This window comes from Ctenopharyngodon idella, chromosome 22 (assembly GCF_019924925.1).
Source record: "Ctenopharyngodon idella isolate HZGC_01 chromosome 22, HZGC01, whole genome shotgun sequence".
NCBI lineage: Eukaryota > Metazoa > Chordata > Actinopteri > Cypriniformes > Xenocyprididae > Ctenopharyngodon > Ctenopharyngodon idella.
Genome location: NC_067241.1, coordinates 24928644 through 24956601, shown reverse-complemented (window position 1 = coordinate 24956601; position 27958 = coordinate 24928644). Strand labels below are relative to the sequence as shown.

At 36.7% G+C, this 27958-nt stretch overlaps 1 protein-coding gene and 1 long non-coding RNA gene across 4 annotated transcripts in view; one reads left to right on the top strand and one right to left on the bottom strand.

The window, feature by feature from the left end:
* LOC127504999 (uncharacterized) overlaps window positions 1-27958 on the bottom strand; it is a 100538-nt gene that overhangs the window by 4201 nt on the left and 68379 nt on the right. The window contains exon 4 of one of the 2 annotated variants that reach the window (XR_007927539.1): window positions 24900-25241. The exons of the other annotated variant lie outside the window; for it this stretch is intronic. This is a non-coding gene — a long non-coding RNA (uncharacterized LOC127504999). Of the gene's footprint in view, window positions 1-24899; window positions 25242-27958 lie in introns of those variants that run through there. 2 annotated transcript variants of the gene reach the window in all.
* soga1 (suppressor of glucose, autophagy associated 1) overlaps window positions 1-27958 on the top strand; it is a 56886-nt gene that overhangs the window by 10050 nt on the left and 18878 nt on the right. For both annotated transcript variants that reach the window (XM_051880205.1, XM_051880204.1), the window contains exons 3-4: window positions 2163-2321; window positions 27064-27126. In XM_051880205.1, the coding sequence (XP_051736165.1) occupies window positions 2163-2321; window positions 27064-27126 (222 nt within the window). The remainder of the gene's footprint in view (window positions 1-2162; window positions 2322-27063; window positions 27127-27958) is intronic.

Below are 27958 nucleotides of genomic sequence, written 5' to 3'. Positions count from 1 at the left end.
TGGCACAAGTGTGTAAATAAATAAGAATAGTTAAGGGAATTTTCCATAACAGTGCTAAAACAAAGTCCTTTGTTTACAAAAGTCCCTTTCAATTTAAAAGTCTTTTGCGACTCACTCATTCACTCGTAAAATTTTGCCGTCATATAATGCCGTATTAATGTAACTTTCACTCAATCAATATTACATACTGATGGATCCTTTCTCAATATAAAATAATATTTATTGATCAACAATATTTAAATTAACAATAATAGCCATTATAAATGACAATAGGAAATAAACACAATTGAGTCAAACATACAAAAGCAGTGCTCTACAGGATGTGAGTTAAATATATCCTTAATATTAAATTATTTAATTTAACATAGCCCAATTCGATTTGCTCAGGAACAAGTAATAGATTAATAAAACCAAAGATTGCCCATTTTATGTACCCAAAATTATATCTCATGTTTAACCACTATAAGAGCCAGCGGCAAATCCCCAAAGCACTGGCCGAGATGAAGCTGTTCTCGGTGGGTACACAAGCTCTGAACGGCCGCTGACGACCTGGAGCTCACATCTCCGAAAACGTCTAAACAAATTGTCAAATAGGCGCTAGGATTAAATATGGGTCACATATTTCAGGTCTAAACAACTACATTATAGCCTAAAAACTCTTAAAACTACAGTTTGTGGAACAAGTGTAGTATTTGTAAAAAAAATATGGTGGATTTGCTTGGCCGCCATGACAGTCACTTCAAGTGGAGTGATACAAACGGTGAAAAGGGAGTACTGATATCACTAGAATATCGCACGGCTCTCAGCCAATCAGATTCGAGAACCAGAAAGAACTGTTGTATAAAATAATATAATAAAAACTCTTGTAGTTATATTTAAAAACTGAAAGCTGTGATTGCATTAAAATGTTTCAGGCATTAAAATACGGTGTTTTGATAAACTTTTTATTTTACAATCAATAACTGTATGTATCTTTGATATAATTTGCAAGTAAAGCCATATTGATATTTAAAAATGTAGTTATATAACCACCATAATGATAACACACTCAAGTTATTCTGGTTATTCACCATATATCGTAAAATAACATCCTGTGCATATTCAGTGAATTTTAACAGTAAAACCAAAAGTGCTTAATATTGCATTTTAATATAATGTGACATCAAAACAGCATTGTACTATTTACTCACACTATAGCACATTTTGGAAAAAAATAGCTTACACTGGACAAGCTTCATTTGATTATAAACAACTACTGTAACATGACTGAAAATGTAGTTAAGTTAGTAGTGATGCTACTTTTAGTAAGTTGCTCCACAGGAAGGAAAATGTAGGAAAGACTGATGGAACAAGGCAGAGAGGCTGTTGGTGAGATAAAGAAAATGAAAGAATGAGAGATAGAGGGATCTGATATGAATTAGAGCGTGGTGTTGGTACAGAGGAGCATTGTGGGTACCCAGCTGCACCCTGGCTGTGGTTCAGACACAGAGAGAGAGGAGAACATGAAGCACAACTCACAAACGGGGACTGTGTTCCTCCTCCTACCCCCTCACAGTCCCTATTTACCCCTTTCAGTGACTGTTGCCCTCTTGTTTTCTTCATTCCTCTCACACAAACCTACATCCTTCCTTTATATGTGTCCTATAGAAACACACAAACATTGTCAGTAATGAAAAATGGGTTTGTGTTGCTAAAATGGTCCAAACACCATTATGTTTGCGTGTATGTGGTAGATGGGTTTTTGTTTGCCCAACAACACTGATAATTGCCTCCTTAAAAGTTAGTGCAGCGTTACAATCAACCACTTTTAATGAGCTTCCCACCACCTTCAGGAAGACATAAATCATAAATGTATGAATCCGTTGTCTTCAATACTTTTCACTGGCAAAGCTCAAAGGGGTGATATTGAGCTGAAGTAATGATTCATTACTACAGCATGCAATATTATTAATCAGTATTTAGCAGTACACTGCTTTACACATATTTATAATATTTAAATATATTTATATAAATATTTATCTTTATCTCATTCACCATCTTGATTTTTTTTTGCTGAGATTGTCTCCGTAGGCAGCTCGCAGAGTACCTTTTTTCAAAGAATAATTTTAATTTTCATCTTAATTTCATTTCACCACATTTAAAAACTTTTGTCGTTGTTTTAGGTGGCGAAGGACGTGTCCATCCGTCTGCACAACGAGCTGGACACTGTGGAGAAGAAGAGATCTCGTCTGGAGCAGGAGAACGAGGAGCTGAGGGTGAAACTACAGGATCTGGAGGTGGCCAAGCAGGTCCTGCAAGCTGAGATGGAGAAGGCCAGAGAGGTGAGAGGCAACTGATCATTCTAGAAACGTTCAGGGTGTTGATTAGACACCCAGTGGGCTTTAAAATGAGCTGTATTATGACAAATGTCAAATTTGTGGAAATTGCAATGAGTGGCTATGCATTTTACTACAGGAAAAAAGTGTTGTTATGCAATATGAAACCAATGAAAGATACTGCTAGGGTGGTCTTGGTGGTTACCAGGGCATTGCTTTGTGGTTGCTAAAGTTAATCTGAGTGGTTGTTAAGAGTGTTGCTGTGTGGTATTGGGCATTGCTAGGTAGTTGCTAGGTGGTTGCCTACTGGTTCAAAAAAAGATCCCACTTCTAAATCTGTATAATATTCTGGTCGCTAGTTATGTCTTAGGTCCTTCCTTCAATGGGTCACCAGGCAAAATATATAAGTTTGATGATATAGAAATGTAAAAGCACACTAACTATGGAAGCTTGTTTCCACCACTGAATAAAAAAATAAAAAAGGTATAAATGTGACTGTTTATCTCGCAATTCTTTTTTTCTCAAAATTGTGAGTTATAAAGTCAGAATTGTGAGTTATAAAGTTTATATCTCGCAATTCTGAGAAAAAAAGTCAGAATTGTGAGATAAAAAGTCACAATTACCTTTTGTATTTTGTATTTAGTGGCGGAAACAAGCTTCCTTAACAAACTGCTGAATTTGAGGTATCTTTCATTATAAAATCAATGATTCATGCCTTAGAACAACTAATAATAATAACCACAATAAACCATTTTTCTGCAAAATAATATAATTCACAAGTCACATATGTGTGGCCACAGATGGCGGCCATTTGGAGTTGGAACGATCCATTTTTGGCCATTTTAGCTTCAGTAAGGGAAATTAGTGTGAGTTCTGTAGGAAGTTGCTAGTAATTGGGGAAAAATGGGATCATTAATTAGTTTCAGATTCTCAGAAAAGGCTTCATTAGGAGCTCCTGGGAAGCTTTTTGAAAGGAAAAGTATTTATTTTGTACTTGATTTGGTTTGGGGCAGAACTCTTAATGTTAACACATTCGTTTAACTTGAGGCGCAGCGCTCCGCTGTAGTCAAAGCTATGTGTGTTAAGACAGGAGCTGAGAGCCCTTCGCTCGTACTGATCTGTTGACTTTCTCTGTGTAAATGTCAGCTCAGGTGGGTGGGATTGAGGGTGGCAGGGGAGCACATGAATTTAGCATTAGATTTTTTCTACTGACAGTTTAACGAGGAGGAACATAAAGCATGCTTCTTGTGTTTGGTTAATTCTCTATTTTGGCCTGAAATCTTTTGGTAATAAATGATTCTTTGTCTTCTGAGTAATAGATGGTTGGCTGGATGGTCTGCGTTGGCTCAATGGTTGGTCTGTGCTCTATTAGCTATGTTTGCTACATGATAGAAAGTGATAAAAGCATTATTGTTTTGAAGCAACTGTCATTACTGGTCGGTTTACTCTTTTCTTTGGGAATCATTTTACAGGGTGTTGTGTACCGTTGTGATAGTCAGTGCCAGTGCTCTGATTTGCTCGGCTGCACCACTATGGTTCGACCCACAAGTCTGTTATGCATTCTTATTGGCTGAAAGCCCAGGGCAAGGATGCGTGCCACTCTCTGTTGTTGAAGTCTGAATTCTTGGCATAGCGGGCACTTATGGTACACAGCGAGAGTTCATACTGAACTGAACTTCTAGAAATGAGCCAATAAAGCCTTTCAGACAACATATCTCTCAAAGAATAGGAAGAAACGATGGATCATCACATGTAAAAGAAGATGATCTGATGATCTGGCTGAACACAATATCTCACCCTGACATACCCTCAGTTAACAGCATGGTATGAAAGAGATGTATTAAGTTTGATTGGGCAGCTCTCTGAAATACTTGATTCTGATTGGTCAATTGAGGCATTTTGCAGTGAATTATTTTTGTTTAATGAAAGCTAAGATGTATAATGGACTGATTTCCCACAAAGATGTGCTAGTTTTATGTCTCCTTTATTTTTATGAATAAATAATTAAAAATGGATAAACTTGCATCAAGGTCCTGATAACGATTAAAGTTCTTTACATATTTCATCCGCTCTACTTCTCCAAACATGGATCAACACCATTTAAGCACACAAATTTCCTCATGTCTTCTCCAAATGAGTATATTCATGAAAATAATGGCACACTCTAAAAATCAGTAAAAATAAAAATCTGTAAAAATCTGTTAACCCGAATAAGTTGGCAAAACTTAAAAAATCTGAGGCAATCAGTTGCCATTAACAGAAACTCTTCTAAATTAGCATAACAAAACATTAAAGGGGACCTATTATGCCCCATTTTACAAGATGTAAAATAAGTCTCTGATGTCCCAGAGTGTGTATGTGAAGTTTTAGCTCAAAATACCCCACAGATCATTTTTTATAGCATGGTAAAATTGCCACTTTTTGGGGTTGAGCAAAAACACGCCGTTTCAGTGTGTGCCCATTAAATGCAAATGAGCTGCTGCGCTTGGCCTAAAAGGGCGGAGCTTCAAGAGCCTTTCAGGATTCAGTCAAGACGCACTATAATGTCAGAATACTGCGAATATATGCTGCATGGAGATAGAACAGGTATAGTTTAGTTCAATTACGGTTATAACTTAAATTGTCTTCTTCCACTATATTAGTACAAGCCTGTTGTAAAGGACCCTGTCCGAATGATGGCCAAAACTTTACAGATGAGTTTTATGATGTTTATTGTACTTCACAAAAGATGAAGCGTCCGTTTTCACTCTAGAAAATCTCTGTAAGAGCTTAATAAAACACAGTGCAAGTGTGCATTAAAATATTATCCATAAACTCTCTCTCTCCCTTGCATTATCATCAACATACACAGCGAAGTACACAGAAACACTCGTTACAACTAACAGTAAACAAATATATAAAGACCTTATGCCTTTTCGGGTGGTGCTTAATAAACTGGTAAACTTTATATCCGTAAATCAACTCTGATGAACTGTAATAAAGTGCTCTCACTTTCATTACTGCCGTATCCAGTATCACTCTGGAGACTGTAAGCTGGATCATGAACAGTTTACTGATCTATCCTTGAGTTACAAATTTTTAGCTCAACCTCTGTTTTGTATTGTCCCTTTGTATTGACATTCGTTCACAAATCAGTCCAGTGTGAAATGATTCGCGCAGACATAAACGAATTTCGGTAGAGTTGAGGGAGCATTTTCTTCGAAAACAAAATTAATCCACCTCATCTTCGGGGGCTCGGATTTAGGGAGTAAATGGAGAGAGCTATGTGCTACATCCAGCTACAGAACACCTAAAACACTTGGGAGACGTTCTTGTCAGACTGTGTACAACTCGCTGTGAACTTGCTCAGGGCGGTTCTATGTTAAAACGGCAGTGTCTGTCAACATTCGTGGGCGGGGCCTGTGGCTAAAGTGACGTCACATTGCCAGGGATCTGGAAACGGCTTGTTCTGAGACACTGCTTATGATTTATGGGGATAAAAAAAAAAGGAGTGGTTGAATTTTTATAATGAATTTTGCATAATAGGTCCCCTTTAACTACTAAATCTCCCACTGAACATTAATCTTGCACACAAAACATAATATAACACTTCATTTTAGCATGTACTCTCCCTTTCGAGTGCCATGGGCAAAGCATGCTGGGAAGTAGAAATCCCAGCCCAGTTTCAGTTAAACTTAAGTTCGTCTAAATTAAAAGAAATAAGTTCTTAAAACTCAAAACAATGAAACAGTTCAGTTTACTTAAAATATATCAGTTCTGTGAACTTGAAAGAAAAAGAAAGTGCTAAATACTCATAAAAGTTAATCTGACTGAACTTATTTAATTCAAGTTTGTTCTACTCAAACCAATTAATTATTTTGAGCTTTAGGGTTTACTGTGAGCGATATACAGTAAAAAAAAATTGCGAGTATGTTTATTGCATTGAATGTAAAATGCTGAAGTCTCTGCATGACACATCACATATGATTATATTTTATTTAGTTAGTTTTGTTTCTTTCTTATTTTGTTATTTGTTAGGCTTTTTTTGTTACATTTTCTGTTGTAACAACATGTTTTATGGACAGGCTACTTATCAGCACATTTAAGGTAAAAAAGCAGATTTTGGTAGTAGTAGAAGTGGATTGAAGTAGGTAGTTCAAGTTTTTTAAAATTTTTATTATTATTTTTTATTTTTTACCATAAATGTAAAGCTATGTCTTATCATGAATGTGCCATAACATTATTAAACTAAACAACTGACAATGGTGAAATACCATAAAATTCAAGGAAGAATGGACAAAAAAGTGTGAAAATGTATAATTTCTCAGCAATAATCATTTTGATATTGAAGTGACTTTTGTGCCTTTTGTGAGAGAAAGGCAAGTTTGCCTGTGGGGCACGCTGATGTGATCAGATCACAGAACTCCTTCCTGACACAAAAACAAACACTGAAAGTGTAGGCTTGCTGAATATAGGTTTGTTTTTTAACCTAGATAAAACCCCACCCCCAAAATCCTATTTTTCCTTTTCTACAAACGCTTTTCGTTCTTCTTTCATACTCTCCATCCCTCTTTCTCAAACTCTCTCTCAGTACTTCATTTAACACAGAACGAGTATCGATCGGTACTGCAGCTGCCGTGAAGTCTCACGGGTGATTAGATTCACATGTCTCCTGCTGGTGGGAGTGTAAGAGGGTGTGTTTGTGTGTTTATGGTCTTCTGATGGTGGTCTCTATGTGGAGGGCCTGTTTTATAGAGGCTGTTTTACAGATGTTTAATAGGCTTTAGTACAGTAAAAGGAGGTTGGAATAAGAGTGAAGTCTTATTACAGTTTTTTTCTTTCACAGCTCATGTGTTAGTTTATCATTCAGAGCCCAGTGTGTCTCACAAACAGCATGTATTAATGGGAGCTTGTTTGTTAATTCAGAGCTCTTCACCCTTTCTAGACTGTGCTAGAGGAAACAGTCCTATGAGGATGACTGATTTTTTTATTTATATTTTTTCAGGAAACTGGTATTTTTGTTTTGCTCTGAGGGGGAAACCCTGAGAAAGGAAGGAAGTGCAGGGTCACTGGAGCTGCATTCATGAACTCACTGATGGAAACAAACACTAGATGAGGAACACTATCTTAGAGATGGACAGTGTCATGCATCAGGGCTATTTAAACTTTAAAACCCTTGCTTGCTGTGTAGGGAAAAGCATGGGAATATTTTGAGGCATTCTGAGAATATTCTGAGTTTTCCGAGAACTTCCTGAAAGTTTGAGGGATGATGTGGGATTCAGCAGGTGGCCATGTAATTCTGTTCTTTCAGAACTAGAGTAATGAAATGCTGACCTGCTGACTCGCAGGGTATTTGACGATTACGTCAAAACTGTTTCCAGATAGATGAGCCTTGTCATTTCAAGACAAATCAATTTACTTTTCCCGTAATTTCCATTACAGAAAAGAGTTGTGGCGTTATGATCACTATATTCATGCACAATGGTATTTACAAGGTATTTTGAAGAATACTATGGTACATAAATGGTCCAATAACCCTGGTATGAACCATGATACTTTATAGGGCTTGTTTAGTGTGGTTATAGTGTTGTATTTCACTGCAATTTTCTCTCCATTACAATCCAATGAATTAGATTCATGAACACACAATACACACAGTCATAATAAAGTGAATGTTCTCAAACTGAGATATTTTTGTAGACCAATGAAGATAAAAAATATTTACAATATCCAGTTTTCATTGTATCCGATATTTACATTGCTCTAAATAACACAAAGAAGGAGAGTTAAATGGAGGCACAATAGCTGATATCTTGAGTCTGTTTGGCAGCTGTGTTTGCTGTGTTTCTCTGTATTGTCCTGTCTGATCTGTATAGCAGCATCAAAGCACATGGCATTACAGGTTTTGACTAGATTTGGAACATGATGGGAACAATAGAGAATAAAAGCAAGTGAGAAGCACACACATATACATTCAAGCACACAAGTGGCCTAGATAGGTTTGTTTTCTCAAAAACCAAGTGGTACCTTGTTAAAAGAGTACTTTAAAAAGAGTACTTATTATTGAAAAAATATACTTTATAAAAATATACTGCATGAAATGTTTTCGGTAATTGCAAATGCAAATTAATTAGAATGCATTGTAGTTTATATTTAGTGCAATTATCTGGGCCCGTATGTATAAAGCTGCTCAGAGTAAAATTTTAGTCTTAAAGGGTTAGTTTACCCAAAAATGAAAATTCTGTCATTTATTACTCACCCTCATGCCGTTCCACACCCGTAAGACCTTCATTCATCTTCGGAACGCAAATTAAGATATTTTTGTTTAAATCCGATGGCTCAGTGAGGCCTGCATAGCCAGCAATGACATTTCCTCTCTCAAGATCCATTAATGTACTAAAAACATATTTAAATTAGTTCATGTGAGTACAGTGGTTCAATATTAATATTATAAAGTGACGAGAATATTTTTGGTGCGGCAAAAAAACAAAATAACGACTTATATAGTGATGGACGATTTCAAAACACTGCTTAAGGAAGCTTCGGAGCGTTATGAATCAGCGTGTCGAATCATGATTCGGATTGCATGTCAATCTGCCAAACTGCTGAAATCATGTGACTTTGGCGCGCCGAACTGCTGATTCGACACACTGATTCATAACAAGCTTCAGGAAGCAGTGTTTTGAAATCGGCCATCACTAATATTGAACCACTGTACTCACATGAACTGATTTAAATATGTTTTTAGTACATTAATGGATCTTGAGAGAGGAAATGTCATTGCTGGCTATGCAGGCCTCACTGAGCCATCGGATTTCAACAAAAATATCTTAATTTGCGTTCCGAAGATGAATGAAGGTCTTACGGGTATGGAACGGCATGAGGGTGAGTAATAAATGACATTATTTTCATTTTTGGGTGAACTAACCCTTTAAGTGTGTCAAAATTCTAAGAATGATGTAATTTCACTCTTATTCCTAGACTTAAGAATAAGTATGAATCATAAAGGTTCCTAAGTATCTAGACTAGGTCTTAGCTCCTAAATTATTTAAGAGTGCTGGAGAGGTCTCCTAACCTAGTTAGGAGTAACAAGATGGCAGCAAAGAAGAGGAGACACACGCTTTCCAATCAAGATATGATGTATTGGAGTTATATGATGACATGGAGTTGATAAAATGATATAAACTTGATTGACAATTCTTTTGTAACTGACATAATAAGAAATGTAATAATTTTAAATAAATGTAATAAATATTACTTGAACAATAATTAATACGTTTAATACATTTTAATACATTTAATGACTTTGAATAAACTTTTTATAACTTTAAATGTAACAACTTCTCTCTACAAATCAATGCTCTGACTGTAGAAATGAAATAGTAATTACCTTTTTTGGTGACTGTAAAAATGCAGCAGTGCACCGGTGATGCCTCTGACCCATCAGTCCACAGTAAACAGGCTCTTAAATAGTACTATTGATAAACTAACCACACCAAACATAGTGGCCAAAATTGATGTGCAAAGGTTTTTTTTTTGGGTTTTTTTTTTTAAATGACCCTACAGTTTTGCTTAAACCATCAAAATATGAGGAATTTTTTATTTTATTTTTATGTTTATATTATTTAAATGTTTTAAAATATGAGGGAGGAATAAAACACTAAACTAAGCAAAGGTATTTTTCTTAAAAAAAATTTGGCAAAAAAAAGGGAAAACTACAGCTACAGGTTTGAGAAAAACAAAAAGGCTCAGAAAAAAGCACACATTGACTATGACATAATCAGTTTTTAATATTTCATTGGTTCTCTCGTTTTTGCATGTATTCATAATTTCTTTGTACGACAGCCTGGCCAAAAATAATTTGAAATTTCATTTCATTATCACACATGAAACAGTTGACTCCAAGCACAACTACACAATATACTTACTTCTTTTAACACATTTTTAAAAATATTTGAATTAAGGTTGAAGATGTCAATTTTCATATGGCTGCACATCGCATTTGGCCACTACTCTATGGCAGTTCATTGACTTTCCAAATGACCATCAAACCATGCGGCAAAAGCAAGCCACTTTTATGTTGACTGTGGGCTTCCCTGGAGTTGTTGGAGCCATTGATGGAACTCGTGTTCACATCATCGCTCCAATTGTAAATGAGGAGACATACAGGTGCTGGTCATATAATTAGAATATCATCAAAAAGTTGATTTATTTCACTTGTATATTATATTCATTCATTACACACAGACTGATATATTTCAAATTTTTATTTCTTTTAATTTTGATGATTATAACTGCAACTAAGCAAAATCCCAAATTCAGTATCTCAGAAAATTAGAATATTGTGAAAAGGTTCAATATTGAAGACACCTGGTGCCACACTCTAATCAGTTAATTAACTCAAAACACCTGCAAAGGTCTTTAAATGGTCTCTCAGTCTAGTTCTGTAGGCTACACAATCATGACGACCATTGACACCTTGCACAAGGAGGGCAAGACACAAAAGGTCATTGCAAAAGAGGCTGGCTGTTCACAGAGCTCTGTGTCCAAGCACATTAATAGAGAGGCGAAGGGAAGGAAAAGATGTGGTAGAAAAAATTGTACAAGCAATAGGGATAACCGCACCCTGGAGTGGATTGTGAAACAAAACCCATTCAAAAATGTGGGGGAGATTCACAAAGAGTGGACTGCAGCTGGAGTCAGTGCTTCAAGAACCACTACGCACAGACGTATGCAAGACATGGGTTTCAGCTGTCGCATTCCTTGTGTCAAGCCACTCTTGATCAACAGACAGCGTCAGAAGCGTCTCGCCTGGGCTAAAGACAAAAAGGACTAGACTGCTGCTGAGTGGTCCAAAGTTATGTTCTCTGATGAAAGTAAATTTTGCATTTCCTTTGGAAATCAGGGTCCTAGAGTCTGGAGGAAGAGAGGAGAGGCACACAATCCACGTTGCTTGAGGTCCAGTGTAAAGATTCCACAGTCAGTGATGGTTTGGGGTGCCATGTCATCTGCTGGTGTTGGTCCACTGTGTTTTCTGAGGTCCAAGGTCAACGCAGCCATATACCAGGAAGTTTCAGAGCACTTCATGCTTCCTGCTGCTGACCAATTTTATGGAGATGCAGATTTCATTTTCCAACAGGACTTGGCACCTGCACACAGTGCCAAAGCTACCAGATCCTGGTTTAAGGACCATGGTATCCCTGTTCTTAATTGGCCAGCAAACTCGCCTGACCTTAACCCCATAGAAAATCTATGGGGTATTGTGAAGAGGAAGATGTGATATGCTAGACCCAACAATGCAGAAGAGCTGAAGGCCACTATCAGAGCAACCTGGGCTCTTATAACACCTGAGCAGTGCCACAGACTGATCGACTCCATGCCATGCCGCATTGCTGCAGTAATTCAGGCAAAAGGAGCCCCAACTAAGTATTGAGTGCTGTACATGCGCATACTTTTCATGTTCATACTTTTCAGTTGGCCAAGATTTCTAAAAATCCTTTCTTTGTATTGGTCTTAAGTAATATTCTAATTTTCTGAGATACTGAATTTGGGATTTTCCTTAGTTGTCAGTTATAATCATCAAAATTAAAAGAAATAAACATTTGAAATATATCAGTCTGTGTGTAATGAATGAATATAATATACGAGTTTCACTTTTTGAATGGAATTAGTGAAATAAATCAACTTTTTGATGATATTCTAATTATATGACCAGCACCTGTATATTAATAGAAAAAGATTCCACACCATCAATACTAATTTGTCACAATTTTGCACAATGCAAAGCTATTTTAAAAAATAAATTAAAATATTAAAACGTTTCAGTGTCTTTTTAAATGATTTCTTTTATAATAACATCAAATTATTGGTTTTAAATTATTTTGTGTGTGTCCCTTTAAATGCAAATGAGCTGCTGCTCCCGGCCTCTTTCCAGAAGAGGGTGGAGCTTTAACAGCTCACGCTTCGGTTGCTCAACAACAACAAAGCTGGAGAATCTCATGCAGCCAAAATGATGATTGTCAGTAACGGTGTTCAGCCTTACATTGTTCATTTTGGGGTTTGTGATATTACCAACCTGGGAAGAAGCTCGTTGTAGTCCCTACCAGCCATTTGTTGTAGCCCTTAAAAAGCGATTTCTGTAAAAGAAAATATCCCCCTTTGCATTGACCTTTGAGAATCTTAACTTTGTAGATGTTGTTTATGCTCAAACAGCAACATTACACTCTAACTTAAGTTAAAAAAGTGAAATCATGATCAAGGACCTCTTTAAGTGCATCTTTATATGTAGTTTCATAATTCTATTGTTCTGCCAAATGTGCTGACAAGCATTTATGGTAAACTAAAATATACTTTAATGCCATTTCTATTGAAACTTGTATGTCATGTATTTCAGGAAATTTGTAATTGCACATTTGTAATGATAAAGTGGCAATTTAAAATATATTAAAAAATATATCAACTTTAAATGTAATACTGAATACACTACAGTTAAGTATGTTAGTCAACACATCAATATAAGTGTTCAAAAGTTTATTAAAACAATGATTTAAAATGTACTTAAAAATAAAACTTTAAATCTGCAAGTACAGTTTTTCAAAAATATACTTTCAAGATTTGAAGTACACTACAAGTGCACATTCAATACAATTAAGTGCACTTCTTTTTCACAAGGTGTATCATTCATGTTCTTAACACAGATTTTACTACTTAGAGTTAGGGGTATGTCCAAATTGATTATCGCCTTAGCAAACACCAATATTACATTTTTTTTTATCTTCACTGTTGCTATATTACAGGAAGTCCAACCAACACCTGGTTTAATCTGACATACATCCAGATACAGATACATGTTCTTTCCTCAGGAAACGAGAGGTGATTTCATGCTCTAGTAAAAGTCTGGATGAAAAATGAAACATACTACACAAGACTCAGTACACATGAACACGCACATTCAAGCACACAGGCCCAGACTGCACTATATAGGTTAGACTGCATCCATATACACCATCTAAACAAACCAGCTAAAACTAGTTTTCAAATATTTTATGGCTTGTCATACAAACTTCTACAGCTTTATGCAAACTAAATGCAAGAGCAGATGTGTGTCTGATATCTTTCTGTGCTTCTCATGTTCACACACAGGACTCGATGGATTGACTGGCCTAACACACACCTCTGACTGTTGTTGTTTGTCATTCATCATATCTTCCTCTTTCTTTTTGAGCCGTTTAATGGATAAGAGCTATTTTTGAATGTCATATCACCAGACCCAGTGGAACGTGTTGGTCAGGGAAAAAAGAGGATTTCTAAAAGGGTCAGGGATGTCAGTGCTTGCTTGATTTGACATCTCAGTTACTGTAGTGGGATTCAAGTGTGCACTTTTAAATGAAAGGCCATTATCTGTCTTAAACCTAGGCTCTAATGTCACACAAACAGCTATTGGCTCTGTATGTGTGTGGATGTTTGTACACTTCAGACAGAGAGCTTGTAATCTCCAACTGCTTCCACTTGAGAATTACACGACTGAACAAATGGCACAGGCAAAACAAACAATAAGAGGATGTTGGTAGGGAGCGAGTTTGCGGCAAGCTCTTTTTTTTATTGAGCTCAGCAGTGCTAGAACTGACAGACAAAGAAAGCGCAGAAAGGGAAATGTGTGTTTGATTGATGTCTGGACCCTTATGTCTGATACACACACACACACACACAGCAACTTATATAATGCTTTTGAGGCTGGAGGTTATTAGATTTGATAGTGACAATGCTGCAGTGCATGTAGGTCATTTACAAAACCCATGCACACACACAAAACACACACAGCACACACCTTGTGTAAAGGAACTGGCTGTTTTATTTCTGCTTTTAATGGCGGTCTAATAGTGTTGTCTCCTGGATACATCTCCACACTAACTGCATTAGGTGAGCACCATGTCATGTATTAAGATTGTGACCGTGGAAACCAGCTGAGATCAGCTGTTTGAAAGAAGTTTAGCATGTCGGACAAGATTAGATCTGTCAGGTTTATGGACAACGCTTGTTCCCTGCTGTGTCAGTCTGTTTGTAGGCCTGAAACATAATCTACACAAGTACATACTAACTCATTTGAATACTGTCATAATTTCAAGGTAAACTGAAATTTCATTTTGGCTGGTTGTAGTGAAGACCGTTGATTTTCTGTGTGTATCAGTGCTTAAGAATGTGAAGTAGATGAAATTACGTCACTCATTCACACAGACAGTCAGACACATCTAGAACATGCAGACTTCATATTTAAGTAGTCTTTTTGTGGTTTAATATTCACATACACCAGTCCAACGCTTACCTAACTTAATAAAACAGGCTGTGTGACTACGAGGAATGATTACCTCAATGTATGTCCGTATACAAGTTTGAAGAACTTTATTTAAAGCTGCAGTCTGTAAGGTTTTCCTCTTTGTCGCCATCTCTGTTTGAAACCTGCAATTACAGTTATTTGTGGAATTATCATCTTTACGTGGGTTGTGCATCGGCACGAGTCCTCAGGCGGATGAATCTAATGTTTGTTGTCAGTCACCGCAACGGTGTGGATACTGTACTTCGGAATCACAGATTATATGTCTTGGAAGTATGACCAAAGTAAGAATTTTCACCAGAAAATGTCATCTGAACAAGCAAGTAACATGTCTGCCACTTTTGTTCTGACCAACTGAGAAAAAAAGCATTACAATAAATCGCGCTGCCAATGGTGATTAAATCTAACGATCGCTTAGCTCGGATCACGCCAAACTGTGCTAATTATTATTATTGTTATACTTTGTTCTCAAATTGTTCATGTTAACAACATCAGCATTGCGTGACTATGTGTATTTAGTGTGTATTGGTGTTACCTGTAGATTTAAATTTCTGTACATTTCTGTCTAATCTGTAATGTTAATTTGTCATACTATCAAATTAATGTTAATCCGCCATCCAAATGATAAGTTTAATTATTGCAGCTGCTGTGAGAAAAGGCTATAAATGATCCACCACCTGCAGCATCCTTACATGATATAGCCTACTAGCTGGGACTCGTTCTTTTATGTAAACAGATGTGATGTAATGACGCAAAGACGAACGGCGGCATGCTCGAATTTCCCGCGGAAACCCACCAGTAAACATTATTACAAGCTTACCGTTGTGAATCAGGCTAAGATAAGGAGATAGTTTTGAACAGTGGCTGGTTATGTACTTGCTCAGAAATTGGTTTTGGATAATTTTTAACTAAAAAAAAGTTGTGGACTGCAGCTTTAAATTAAATACACCTCTTTAGCTATTATCACAAGCCAGTGATTATCCTTCCATGTTCCAGCATTGGCGGAATAAATGAAAATGCATTATAGTTTAAATTTATGCGTCCATTGCCAACCCCTGCACTAGTCCATATCACGATTTATTAAGTGTACAGCTCTACTTTTTATGTATTCATCCAAATTTTGCCAAATTATGTGACATTAAGAGTTATACAGTGAATTCAAATTTTATGAATGGATTCCATCTGTGCATTGCAGGAATCATGGAGACCTAAATCATTTTTTGCATTTCAGTGATATTTCTGACAGTATGTTATGCCTACAAATAGCAGCTTTATTATCAACTGAAAGTGTGTTTGTGGCGCAGATATTTCTAACAATGGTGTGAGTGGGATTTTCTCACAGAGTGCTTGTATTGATCCACAGTGCTATTTCAGTTGTGACATGTATAGCTCCCATCCACTGGTGTTTCCCAGGACTGAGGTTAAATGAAATGTATTTGCATTGCTATTGATTATGCTTAAAAAAGAAGATGAGTTCTTAGTCTTGCTCAACAGATTTACACACATACAAGGCCTTTACATCATTACACAACACAACTAGCGCTTCCTGCCCTCTGATCGAATTCACAGGTCTCTTAGGTGAAGCTAATTGGTTAGATCTCAGATCTTCCGCTTTCTTCCTAATCAGATCAGTAAGCTATTGCTTTGATTTTGTGCATGAGACAGATCTTATATAAGACATGTCTCCTCACATCCAGTCTCTAGGGAACTCGTCCTGTGAACTTCCAATCTTCCACTTTCATGACACACACACACACACACACACACACACACACACACACACACACACTGAGTGCTATAAAAAAGTGTGCACATGCACTCTGGTGCATTGATTTATATAGAGCATGGATAACAGTCTTCGCTTCACAGCCTTTGCAAAAGACTAACTATCAGTATTCATCTGTGTCTGTCTATACACCTCACTGATCTGTTAAAGGGTTATTCATTATGGCTTGTTGGAAGCTGCAGACTCGTATTATTTAAAAATGGGAATGTTGTGGTTGAAATATAGATTTATGAGTCATCCTAAAATATGATGGGTTCATTACAGACGAAGCTCCTAAATTGGTTTTGGAGAAGCTTGTGAAGTGTGATTGTAGTTAGGATCTTCTGTTTTAGATATAATGGCTTGAGAAGTGAGCTGGGATTGAGATTGATCACTTAATCACATCAGAATTACACTTTCAGCGATTCTCTTCAGCAAAATGGTTTTATTACTGTAGCCCATTGACCTGCCCACCTAATCAATGTATTATGTCTAGACCAATAACCTGAGGTAATATGGCCAGCAAAACTACAGCTATATTTAGAATAGAGTACTATCAAAGTGCTTACTGCATACTGCACAGTATAGCCTACAGTCAGAAATTAATAGGGGCTTGGGAAAAAAACACTGAAAGTGACAAAAATGCTTCTGGAATTCAAAATGTTGGGGAAAAATATCTGCATTAATATTTTAACCTAGGCCTAGTTATACATATAAATCATATAAAATATGTTGACCCAGATTTAATTTTACATGTAAAAGTCAGATTTACTTAGATTGAGAATTTAACGGAATACATTAAATTAAATTCATTTATTTTATTACACGGATCTGTGATGTACTTTAAGTAATTTCTGTTTGATCAAAATGAACTTCATTGGCATCCTAATGAAGTGAGGCTGATTTGTATATTAATATTAAGTAATATTAGATTATACTTTTTTGGCTTAATAAAACCAGATTATTACTTAGATTAAAATGTATTTAAAAGATTATTAAGATTAGTTATTTTTTACATTACCTGGCATTTTTTGAAGTGCATAAAAGCATGGCAAATGTATGTGTAGCAATATTTTGGGGAAAAATTGTAAAAATGTGAACCCAGAAGTGAGCTAAATTTGATAAAGCCTTCTGTAAAAATGATATACAAATAAAGTACAATTGTAAAAATGCAAAACTGATGTGTTCATTTATAGTATTAATAGTAAAAATGCCCCAGAAAATCTGCTCCAGGGTGTAAAAGCATTGTGCATTGCATTGTGGGAGGGATGTTCTCTGCTTGTGCACACCTACACTGCATGCCTTCATTTACAATAGAACTCCTTATACAGCATGCATACTACTGAATCATCATTCTATCATACTGAATTTATACTACATTTGTTCAGCCGAAGCTGTTCAGTGGTAATTGGCATCAAATCCATTCAATACCAATTGAGGTGAAATGTGTTTATATTTATATACTGCAGACCATTATCCTCATTAATAGAGAAAGGACATTGATTAACAAGCCATTAAATGTCTCACAAACTAATTACACAGCTCTTGGACAAATAATCTGGTTTATATGTCTGTTGTCTATTAAAACAGATGCGCTCTAGATTAGTGACTGTTGCTCCATAATGACCGTCTAAATGCTTGACCATTATAATAATCTAATAATGATTTTCAATAGCTTGCTGGATTATCTAAAACATTTCCTTCAGAGCATTATCTTCTACACCCATCACCAACTCTGTAGCCGCCTCTATGTGCATCTAATGGTCAATGACCTCTCTGCATCAATGATCTAATTTTGTGCTTGATATAAGTTAGTGAACCACAGAAAAACTGAATATATAAGGCATCTCCCCAAGGGGGTTTTTACCATGGCCCTGTTTTCCCCTGCTGGATGATGCCATAACTACACCATCTGACCAGATATCTTTCTCTTTCTCCATTGATGACCATAATATTATTTCATTATAATATAGTAAAAGGTTTACTAGTTTTTGGACTGTGTGTTCTTGTGGTGCAAGCAGCCTTGTCATGACGCATTAAAGGGATAGTTCACCCAAAAATGAAAATTTAAACTCAAGCTCCTCTTATCTTATATCGAAATCCTCTGACATTTCTCTGTAAAAATTCTGGTATTAGACTTCTAATTCGTGACCGGTGTTTTATTTTGCTCTATCCTCTGCACTTCCGCGTACGTCAATCCTCTTTCGCTGTAAATCGATGCGAATGGCTGTCTTGTCAGAAGCTAATTATTTTAGTTTTAAATATGGATAATTTTCTTACACAAATGTATCACTTTGCTTCAGAAGGCCTTTATTAACCCTCCGGAGCCGTGTGGTTATCTTTTATGATGGATGGTTGCACTTTTTTGGGCTTCAAAATCTCATCCTCCATTCACTGCCATTATAAAGTTTGTGAGAGCCAGGACATTATTTAATCTAACTCAGATCATATTCGTCTGAAAGAAGATAGTCATATACACCTAGGATGGTTTGAGGGTGAGTAAATCAAGGGGTAATTTTCATTTTTTGGTGAACTATCCCTTTAATAGCTCAAAACAGCCTGGCTGCAAAATTGAGCACTCATGAACAAAGATGGCTGATTTCAAATTGCCTGCTTCCAGGGCGTTCTTGCTCCAGCCAGACAACTACCATTGAGAATGCTTATGGATAGCTTTCTCTGGTTATTATAGACCTCCCTCCAATGATATAGTGCTGTTGTGGGTTACCAGTCTGCTCAGTCTTTCTCTCACTTGCTCACTCTCTCAGATTTGGCATATAGCCTCTTGGGATTTGAGAGGTTCTCCTGATATATTTTGCCACAAATTGAAAAGAAAATTGAATCGAGTCTGTGATGTGTTCTAGTTCAGGAATAGTACAGGCTGTCTGAAAATGCAAAAGTGAAGAATAGACCATTCAGATGTCTACAAACCTATAAGTTTTACCCATATATTTCCATCCTTAGTTATGGATGTAAACTGAGGAATTTGACCTATTTCGGTCTTTTCCACAGATTCCAAAATCCTTCTCCAGATTCAGCCTCCTTCTCTGAATGCCAAATGTCATTCTTAATACAAATGAGAGAACAAAGTGTGCAATGAGAGGAATGTTTAGAGTGTTTTCATGTGCCAGAGTGCATGCGGCTGGCAATCTGACACACTAATGAGCGTCAAGTGCTAGCTATTCTCTCTAACGAGCGCATGGGCTCGCTGATTGAATTCCTCTGAAAGGGGAGGGCCAGATACAAAGACAAAGAGCAGTTTATGTGGCTGTGGGGAGCTGGATGTCTCCTGTACTATCTTTCATGCAGAAAACAAGGACAGATACTCTATCCAAAGCTTTTTGGTATCTAGGACAGGTCAAAGATGAAAGGGCTGATTCCTTTAGGCTGATTCTAAATGGGTTTATAGTCAGTTCTCATTGATGTAAATATTGAAAATTGTTAAGATGTGTGCAAAGGAATTATCTTTTTTGTAAATGTAAATGTTTTTAAATAACTTTCCTCTTAGGCTACAGATAAAGGCCCGGTTTCACAGACAGGGCTTAGCCTAAGCCAGGATTAGGCCTCAGTTCAATTAAGGCATTTAAGTAGCTTTTATGAACGTTCACTAGGAAAAAGCATTACTGGTGTGCATCTTAAGGCAAGACAATGGCACTGACATATTTTAAGATATATCAGTGGAAGTTACTTTCAGTTAAAACAGCTCAAACATGCATTTCAGTCTGGGACTGGCTTAAGCCTTGTCTGTGAAACTGGGGGAAAAAGATTTTCTGCTTTCTGGATATATCCCCAATGTAAGACAAACCGTGACTGCTCTTGATTGCTGTGTCAGTGGTGTTAATGAGAAACAGGCTGCTATAGTTAGATTTGATTGGCCCACACCTGGGAGCAACTGCCTCATGCTCAGTACAGGTGTGATTCACCACTTTTTTTCTTCTCTGTTTCTCAGTCATTAATCTTTTGAACTTCACCAAATGGCACAAAACACACCGTTTTAAGTGATGGCAGACTGTCAACATGAATTCACAGGTCTACACCCTGATAAATTCATGGGATGACTGATCAAGTCAGCAGTGTTTCAATTAATGATTAGATTTTTCCATTTGAATGTTGAAAATGTTGATATTTTGATATATGGAGACAGTGGTACTGGTGTGCACTCAAGGAAGAAGGGATAAAAGAGAGAAAAAGGGAGGTGTCCTCTGCTGTGGTGGCGCCTAGGCTTTTTTGTGAAGAGTTTACACACAACAGAAGCTTAGAGATTAAACTCTCACAAGCCAAAGAGAAAAGAAAAAGGCAGAACGGACCTTTTATATGACACAGCCCCATTAATAATGTGTTCGTGTAGAAGGTTTAACAGAAAGAGGTAGAAGGACACAGTGTTTCTCAACCCAAATGACCTTTATGCCTTTGCTCTACATGCATCTCAGGCAAATGCTGAATGAGGAATACTTTTATTCAGCAAAGGATGCAGTAAATTGACCAAAAGTGACAGTAAAGACATAAATGTTACAAAAGATTTCTATTTCAAATAAATGCTGTTCTTTTGACCTTTTACATTCATCAAAGAATCCTAAAAAAATGTTGTACTGTTTCCACAAAAACATGAAGTACAACCGTTTTCAACATTGGTAATAATAAATGTTTCTTGAGCATTTCTTCAGCATATTAGAATGATTTACGAAGGATCATGTGACACAGAAAACTGGAGTAATGATGCTGAAAATTCAGCTTTGTCATCACGGGTATGTTACATTTTAAATATATTAAAATAGAAAAGTTATTTTAAATTGTAATATTTCAATCTGCCTATGCTGCAGAGCAAGTATGGACTTGCCACTGCTAATTGATGATGACATGATGCTGTGAGCATGTAAGATATGCTGCTGCTGCATAAATAGACATACATAAATCTCGTAGCAGATCTAGACAGGTGGAGCTGGGGAGGTGGAGGATTTCAGAGGAATAGCAGGACTAGCTTACAGCAAACAATAAACCAGACTGTTTAAATGTTGAGAAAGCAATCTCATCGGCTGCAGGATCAGCAGAGGCCAATCAGCTTGTGTCATGTGGTAATGATGTGATTGCTTACAGACTGCATGTAAAGGACCTATCAGTCTGCGCCCTCTGACTGAACTAGATATTTATTAGGATTGTTCAACTTGAAGCAGTCTGTGTATGACATCAATGCGGCATCCATCGGCTCTTTATGTTTTCGAGTCACTCTCGCGGTGCTTTGATGTCATACACCGATGGTTCTATGCACTGCCGCTTCAAGTCAAATGCCTATTATGTCGGACAATCAAGTCAATTTGTCAATCTAATTAAGTCATCTAATTAAGATGATTATTTTTTTCACATTCTCACTTTCTCCCCATTCTTACTGAAATGTTTCCATCCATTACTTCTCTGTTCTGGATCACACTCATATCTGCTTTTCCCTCATGGGCTTCATGTGTAATTATAAAAGTGATTCCCAGCTCTAATTAACACTCAAGCTTGACAAGCATGTAAAATAACCGTCCCGCTCACGGGTGGACAAAAGCATATGTCATTCTTCTTGAGTGTGAAAAAGCTGGAGGCAAATGCTGCTATATGCCAAAATTTTACGCTGAATAAGTACAAGCACAGTATGAGCCCAATATGTGATATATTGTGTTCGCATTGGTGAAATGGTATCAGAGATTTGCTGACAGATGCAAGCAGCAGCACCTGGCAGGCAGAGAAGCTGCATGCACCTGTGTGTGTGTGTGTGTGTGTGTGTGTGTGTGTGTGTGTGTGTGTGTGTGCATGAGTGATTTAAGTGTATGTGCACCATTAGGATTCCATTACAGGAGACATATCATAGAGACTAGGATTTTTCTTGCTCTTTTAAGAAATAAAGTGGTTGATGTCCACTGTATGTTTACTCTAATGTTCTGCATATGCTAACGATTAGCCAATCATAACAGAGGTCATTTACATGTAGAGGTTTTAAAGACACAGTACCAAAAACAGCCTGTTTAATTTGAAGCATGAGAGAGAGACTGCAAAAATGGTCTTTAAGAAATCTTTATGTTTTTTCCAAGATACCTCGGCTAATATTATAAACAGTGTAAAAAATAACATGCTACAAAAGTGTGGCTGCTTTAGTACTTGCCATCATCTCAAATGCATGTGGGTATTGGGACGGACAGAAGTAGGTGGACGTGGATGATGGTCTCGAGCTGCCTTAAATTCATGTGGACAGGAAAACAGTCCAGTATGGCTTTAGGATTTAAAGGGTTAGTTCACCCAAAAATGAAAATTTTGGTTTGATACATGCTCCGAACCACTGATTCAAAACAAAAGATTCGTAAAGCTTCGAAGCTTCATGAAGCAGTGTTTTGAAATCGCCCATCACTAGATATTGTTGAATAAAGTTGTTATTTTGTTTTTTTGGTGCACAAAAATGATTCTCGTTGCTTTATAACATTAAGGTTGAACCACTGTAGTCACATGAACTGTTTTAAATATGTCTTTAGCAGCTTTCTGGGCATTGAAAGTGTTAATTATCTTGCTGGCAATGGAGACGGATTTGATCAAAAATATCTTAATTTGTGTTCTGAAGATGAACGAAGGTCTTAAGGGTGTGGAACAACATGAGGGTGAGTAATTAATGACAGAATTTTCATTTGTGGGTAAACTAACCCTTTAAAGGAGACTAAAAATGTTTTGGGTTGATAGAGGTTTTGGAGGAAGCTGTACTTTTGTCACAGCTCTTTGTGTAAGGCATAATGTTTATCACTGCCATCCTGCTGTTGTGAAGTAATAAACATTCTGCTGCCGTGGATCAAAGAGACATAATATCTCATTTCCTAATCATGTACGGTGGGACGAAATGTGTGTGGGAATCACACAGCATCTGCAGGCTCTCAGTTGCTTTATGAAAAATGCTATGCTAATGATCTGGCTTTTGGCTTCCTTGTGTTTTAGTGCAGTTAGTAAGGGAAAAAGAGGGGAATGTGGTGGTTTTCTGCAGTTGTTTTGCTTGTTTGTGCAGGAGGAGAGATGCCTGCTCATGTCAAATGGATTTGAAAGGTTGTGATTTCCTGTTTCCTCTCTCCTAACTTCCTCCCCCCACTTATTCATCAGTTTGTTCCATTGAACTCTACAGGGGAACTGCTCACAAAAGCCGTTGTCATGGGAACCCATTATAGTCTGGAGCGGTCGGGGACTCGTGTCTCTGCGGTCTGGGAATTGAGAAAAAGCAATGGATTTACCACAGCTTCTCTCTCTTGTTATGTCTAGCTTATGGAGCACTGCACAGTGTACACTGCATGCAGCCTACTTTTTAATTAGTATGTGAAATAGAAGTCATCCGCAATGATAAACATTTCACACAGTAGTATAAATATTTTGCATATCATGCTGCAATGCATTGTTGTCACATGACCTTTTGTTTGTTTCACTCTGCAAGTGGCATCCAGTTGGAAATTAAAATTATTTTGCATTTTTAATCCAATTTTGTCTAAATGTCTGAATTTGATAGTCTATAAAAGTAGGTCAAGACAGAAAAATTGTTACTGATATTACTTTGATTTTGTCACGCTGGAAATAGAAGGTTAAGTGCATTGCATTGTGGGATATGGTAGTCTGTGTAAGCATTCCAAGCAATTGAAAAATCAAAATTTTCTGATTAAAAATTGTGTATTAGTAAAGTCATGATTTGAAAAGCCATATTGTGATTTCTGTTTCATTTTCATTAATTGTGCAGCCCTACTATATACTGCAGAAATAGTAGCAGTACATTCGATTGTTTCAACCCATGTTTGGGTCAAATATGGACAAACCCAACTGTTGGTTTAAATTTTTAAATCAAATCTGAATCACTGTTCCTCAAAGCAGTGTACACACATGCTCCCTATATTGTCTTTTCTATATATACTAATAGCTATAAATACTATGAATCATTTGAATTTGATTCATGTGCACATTCGTACCTGGCAGAAGAGGAAGATCCTGCTGTATTACAGGTGTTAGCGTTAGTCTGGACGATTCAAACAGTTAAAATCCTAATGATGTCCCCTGTCTAAACAGGCAAAGAAAACTCTCTCAATGAAAACATTCATCTCTCTGTCCAGCCTCTTGTCTCAGAGTCTTACACAACAGGCCATGCTCATCACTGACAATGATTTTGAAGGACAAAGTGTGTGAAGTGGAGCGTGACTTACAGACCCTCTCAGTTTCACACACTCCATTAACTCAAGTCTTCATAATTCAGTCAAATGAGCAGGTGAAATAAGAGAGACTCCATTGCTCCTTTAGGATAGATGGATTTTGTTTAATACAGTGAGACTCGTTCTTCATTCCATTCCCAACTGTAACATAACATCTTCTTATTCCTTACATCCTGTGTTAGAGGAAGAGTGTTTCATAAGAATAAGTCAAGCAGGCACAAGATCACGACACGGCTGAATAGACCTGTGTGTGTGTGTGTGTGTGTGTGTGTGTGTGTGTGTGTGTGTGTGTGTGTATTTGTTCTCAGATTTCTGTATCTGCATTAGGTTTCATGGTGTTGAAATTCAGGAAGCTGATAAGCAATTCAGTGATCAGATGACAGACTACTTAGATTGTGAGTTTCAGTGAAAAATTATGCAATGATGTACGAGAGGATATCTTTCGTCATGTTTCTTATTAAAGTCGGCATAAAGTGAAAATTCACTCTATATTCTAAATGCATGTTATAAATATTATTTTGAACAATTCATCCATGCGTTTCATTTTTTCAATTTAATTTTTAATCAAAATGTCATAACTTGATCTTCCAGTGAAGATTCTCTCTGGTGGTTGTGTGCAGTACTTCACCAATCATTTAGTCCACTTAAACCATGCACTGTAAATAAAAAAAAAAAAATCATCATGATTTGTTATCACAACATTTTTTCTTTTGTCAAATCAACTTAAATAATTAATGTGGCTCAGATAACATAATATTTTGAGTTTCTGTTGATTAAACCAATCACCTTCATTGTATTAACTCAAATTTTTAATTTCAATGAACTTTTAAGGCAATTTTAAGGCAACCAGGTAACTTACTTTTTTAAGTTAAACCAACAATTCTTTTTTACAGTGTGCAAGCTCACATTCATCTGCCTCCACTTTTGAGTGCAATGCCCACATCTCAAAATCTAATCAACGACCAATGCCCTAATCCGTTACTCTCTGATGTATGTCACAATAGAGAAGAAAAGATCTGTGATAATGATTTCAGCACACCTGCCATTGGTGCGAAGCTGAGAACGTTTACAGAAAATTATTTCTTTCTAGGCATGAAATTGCCAGAACTCTTTTCCATTATTTTTGTTGAAAAATATATTTTGGTTCTTAGGACAAACACCAACGGTAATTTTGTCACTGCAAGCTGATCCAGTCTCTTTATTGAAACTGCACGTATTGTGATTTTGTTCCCCATATTTTCATTTTGGTTGCTTTATGCAAGGAATATTCCACATTCATGTTGCCACATGAGTTCTGAAAGGGAAAATATTTGCACACCCTTGATAAACTTCTGATGGTAAATCATCCGATGAAACATGAGTCATGAAAGGTTTTTTGTCCAACTGACAAATACAAATTTCCTTGCAAATACCTATTTTTACTCTCCTTACCACTATGTGCTGTTTCTCCACTTTTGCACATATGAAATTGTGCAAGTATGAGTGACAAAGTGGAAGAGACACGCTTCCATTGCATTAGAATGGCAGAATTGCATCAGTCTTGCAGAGTAGATGGAATTTTATCATGATTGTTTTGAGCGCCAGAGCAGACTGAGTGAGTGTGTTTGTCAATGACAGAAGAAAAACCCATCACATAGCATGTATATACATATTGTACAGACTTTACGTGTTCAGCTTTTGTGTACAGGGTCACTGTGAGTTAGCAGTGAGATAAATGACGTTGCTATAATCTCATTATGTTCAGACTTCTTTCCCACAGACTCAGCAAACTGTATTAAATTAAAAAACAGTGGCACAAAAATGGTCGATACACTGCTAAGTCAATGCTTTCATTTTCTTTCAGCACAAATCTATTGATTTTAATGAAGTTCAGTGCCATTAAAAGCTGCGTTTCCATTAACCTGTGCCATTCTGTCAGCCCACATACGACAGGAAGTGAAAATTGGATTTTTCCCAGCAGTCTGTCTGTATTCACCCATTCCTGTTTTTTTCTAAATGAAGACAAACATGGTTGTAGTTACATGGTTTGAATGTAACTACATGGAGAAAATGACAGTAGAAGTGATCCTGTTTGATTTTTATTTTAATTATTTTACGAAAAATAATGTACGAGAGGCTGTGTTATATTGTGAATGTGTATTTTATCATGTAATATATACCTGTATTAACCAATCAGCATCTAGGATTGTAACTATTCGTTTAATAATGTGTCTGATAGTTCTATCTCCATTTTCTGCAGTGGAATAGTTTTTTTATTTGATTGAAACACTGCAATACCTCATGTTGTGATGTGTATCAGATTAATTTCATGCTGGTTTCCTGCCAAATTATGATTTATTAGTGAAAATACCACAGAGAGGGAGATAAATGTGATAGTGTGATATCAGAGTGGATGTACAGTGGCTTGGGAGGGGGATAATACAAGTTATTCATGTTGTTACACATTTTAATTAATGTATCACTTTTTTTCCCCTTTAGAACTCTTTGAAGAAGAGAGGTGCCAGACCAAACAACAAACCTGACAAAAAAGCATCGCCTCAGGTAATACACACTAATACTACAATACATTTTATGACTTAATTTGCTTCTATTGTGATATTACAATGATCTGAAAGAGGACTGGTAAAGTACAGCATTGATAGCAAGCTGTATTTATAGAACAGGTGCTATCGATTCAAAGCTTTCATTGTTCTATTATTTTTTTTAAGACCAACAAGGTTGTGGTCTATATTCTTAATCAAGCTACTCAATCTCTCCTACCGCAACATAACCTGCCTCCAAAAAACATGAGGCATTACAGATTTTGCTGACATCTTTTTTGAGTTTTGACAATGTTTAAAGGGTTAGTTCACCCAAAAATGAAAATTCTGTCATTAATTACTCATCCTCATGTTGTTCCACACCCATAAGTTCATCTTCGGAACACAAATTAAGATATTTTTTGATGAAATCCGATGGCTCAGTGAGGCCTCCATTGCCAGCAAGATCATTTAATTTTTCAATGCCTAGAAAGCTAATAAAAACATATTTAAAACAGTTAATGTGACTACAGTGGTTCAACCTTAATGTTATGAATCAACGAGAATACTTTTTATGCGGCAAAAACAAAATAACGACTTTATTCAACAATATCTAATGATGGGTGATTTCAAAACACTGCTTCATGAAGCTTCGAAGCTTTATAAATCTTTTGTTTCAAATCAGTGGTTCGGAGCATGTATCAAACTGCCAAAGTCACGTGATTTCAGTAAACAAGGCTTCATTACGTCATAAGTGTTTCGAAATTTCAATGGTTCACCACTGGGGGGCGTGACTTTGGCAGTTTGAACGACATGAGGGTGAGTAATTAATGACAGATTTTCATTTTTGGGTG